This window comes from Octopus bimaculoides, chromosome 15 (genome assembly GCF_001194135.2).
Source record: "Octopus bimaculoides isolate UCB-OBI-ISO-001 chromosome 15, ASM119413v2, whole genome shotgun sequence".
In the NCBI taxonomy this organism is placed as follows: domain Eukaryota; kingdom Metazoa; phylum Mollusca; class Cephalopoda; order Octopoda; family Octopodidae; genus Octopus; species Octopus bimaculoides.
Window position 1 is genome coordinate 3,616,743 of NC_068995.1, and position 3,127 is coordinate 3,619,869.

Genomic DNA, 3,127 nt, shown 5'->3' on the forward strand with positions numbered 1-3,127 from the left:
TATATATATATATACATACACACACACACACACACACACATATGGATATGGATGTGTGAATAAATTACTATGGATGTACTTGTGTGCATGTGGATATCTGCATGTGTGTGTGTGTGTGTGTATGCATGTGTACGTCTATGCATTTGTTTTTTTTTATAAATAACAAATAAATCTAACACAAAAAAACAAATAAAAACTAAAAGAAAATAATAATAAAAAAAAACATGTCTGCTGTTATTCAGTTGCAGCGTTTCTGGTGAAGCGTCTCGCAGATTGTTTAATGTTTCCGGAGAACTGACAACGGAGCATGAATTAATGGTCAAACTTCGAAAAAAAAAATCGTCCAGTCGACGGCAGATGAAAATAACAACTAAGGAACTAAGAAAACACTCATAAAACGGCAGCTTCCGGAAACTAGTTTCCTTCTGCAGATTTATGGCGATTTTTTTGACAAAAGTAACATATTCTTCGGGAAAAAGAAAGAAGAAAGTTTTGTTTCAAGTGGAGTTTAGAATAGATTAATAATTTCGACTCATTATTTATGCATTGAAAACTTCAATAATTATACTGTTAGCTTTTTATTCCGTCAGTTTTAATCAATTTCCATATTCCCTAAGAATCGTTAGAACACCGGACAAACTGCTTACCGACATTTTGTCTGAGTTCAAATTCTGCCGAAGTCCACTTTGTCTTTCAACCTTTCGGAGTCAATAAAATTAAATATCAGTTGAGCACTGGAGTCGATGTAATCGGCTTACCCTCTACCCTCAAATTGCTGGCCTTGTGCCTAAATTTGAAACCGATATTTGGGTTAAGGCGGTGAGCTGACAGAATCGTTAGAACACCGGATTAAATGCTGCTGCTAAGCATTTTGTTCGTCCTTAGCTTCTGAATTCAAATTCCGCCGAGGTCGACTTTGCCTTTCATCCTTTCGGGGTTCGATAAAATAGGTACCAGTTGAATACTGGGCTCGATTTAATCGACTCATCCCCTCCTCCAAAATTGCTGCCCCTGTGATAAAATTTTAAACCATCGTCGTCATCATCATCATCATCATCATCATCATCATCATTATCATCATTATTATTATTATTATTATTATTATTATTATTATTATTATTATTGTTGTTGTTGTTGTTGTTGTTATTATTAGTCAAGTTCAAAATATGAAGTGATAAGAATTCAAAATTACAGAAATTTAAACGTAAAGTATGAACGGGAGCAACCCGCGTCCACACTTTGATGGAATGACATCATCAGTTTTTAAGTTAGGCCTGCTTTATATGGATGACTTCAAACTATATACAAAATGCGAAAAAGACCTGGATTCTCTAATCCAGACAGTTAGAGTATTCAAAAAGGAGATTGGAATGGTGTTTGCGGTAAATAAATGTGTAGTGTTAATTATGAAAAAAGGACAGGGACGAAAGTATCACTCATCGTTTTAGTGAGTGCAGTTAGCTAGCGCAGAAAGAGTATAAGCGCAGGCATGACTGCAGATGAAAGAGTGCATCGGGATGTTAGTCGAGTGTGTGGCTTCGAAATAACAGGAGAGTGGTATGAGCACGAACGAAAGGCTGTGTTAGAAGATAAGAATTACAAAATCTTATGGAACTTCCTAATTAAAAACTGACTGTATTGCTGAAACAAGAAGACCTGATCTGATTATAGGGGTGGGGGGGATAACCAAACAATGTAAGATCATAGATTTTGCTTTTCGTTATGATAACAGTCGATGTCAAATAAATTGAAAAAACAAAAGATGAGAAGTATCAGGATTTAACCAGAGAAGTGAAGAGATTGAGGAAGACTAAAATAACAATAATTCCTGTAGGAAATGGCGCACTTGGCACAACATTCAAAATGGTACCTAAAAGACTGAAAGAGATTGGAATTAAAACTCGCATTGGTGACCTGCAGAAAAGTAGCATCATATATTCTACAAGAATCCTTAGAAAGATCCTTGAGATTTGAGGAGACTTGTCACCAAACCTCAAGATAACATTCGTGTTCGTTGAATTGGCATTTAATAGCTTTATAGTAAAAATAAAAACAACAAGAATAATAAGAAGAGGAAGAAGAAAATGAAGAAAGCGGAGGAGAAAAAGAAGAAAATTAATAGTCACCTCTTCAAAATTGCTGTTGATTGCTGTATCTAGAATACACTGGCAGTGAGTCTTGTACATCATAATGAACGTTTCCACCTGAAAGATAATAACGAAATCAGTAAATAAATATATAGATAATAATAATAATCATAATAACAACAATAACAACAAGAACAATAATAATAATAACAATAACTCAACAATACAATATTTTGAATTCCTTTGAGATATGGTTGTTCTGGGATGTTGTCAAGATGTTTCTGACATCCCTTTGTGCATCAACTCCAGTATTCAGCTGGTTCTTATTTTGTGGATCCCGAAAGAATTTGAATGTTAAAATCAAAACATAAAGAACCAGAAGAAATACTGCTAAGCATTTTGTCCGGTACGGTTTTGCCAGCTCACCGTCTCAACAGCCATCATCTACTAAAATATCTCAGATCCCACAATACACCATAAGAAACCACAAATAAACAGTATAACATAACCAACACAGTCTATACTTTGCACAGCCATCACCTTCACAGAAACCGTTTCACACCAAGAAACCATGTATAGCGTAACATAAACAGGCTATACTTTAGACGATTACTTCTCAATGAAATGACACAAGCACACATTCGTACTTAATCGATATGTGACAATATTAAATTAACACCGATAACTCACACAGCTCACAACTAGACAGCTATCAGACACGATAATATAATATAATATAATAATATAATAATATAATAATATAATATAATATAATAACACAGTTCACACAGCGCATAGTTTACACAATCACCGTCTAGCATTAAATTGAAAACAGGATGATAATAGTTATAGTAATAATAATAATAATAATAATAATAATAATAATAATAATAATAATAATAAAAATTACCATTTGTTGGCCACAAGGATTCTACATATAAAGTAGCATACGTTTTATGTCTATTGAAGCACATATAAAATTAATGGAGAGGTGGCTGGAAATATGAGACAACAGATGAACAGTACATAGTATAATATAT

General features: G+C 33.7%; 1 protein-coding gene across 1 annotated transcript in view; it reads right to left on the bottom strand.

The window, feature by feature from the left end:
* The window catches only part of LOC106869153 (DNA-binding protein RFX6), a 113,729-nt gene that overhangs the window by 33,282 nt on the left and 77,320 nt on the right, over positions 1–3,127 (bottom strand). Inside the window, exon 8 of the mRNA XM_052973435.1 lies at positions 2,127–2,204. Within this exon, the coding sequence (XP_052829395.1) occupies positions 2,127–2,204 (78 nt within the window). The remainder of the gene's footprint in view (positions 1–2,126; positions 2,205–3,127) is intronic.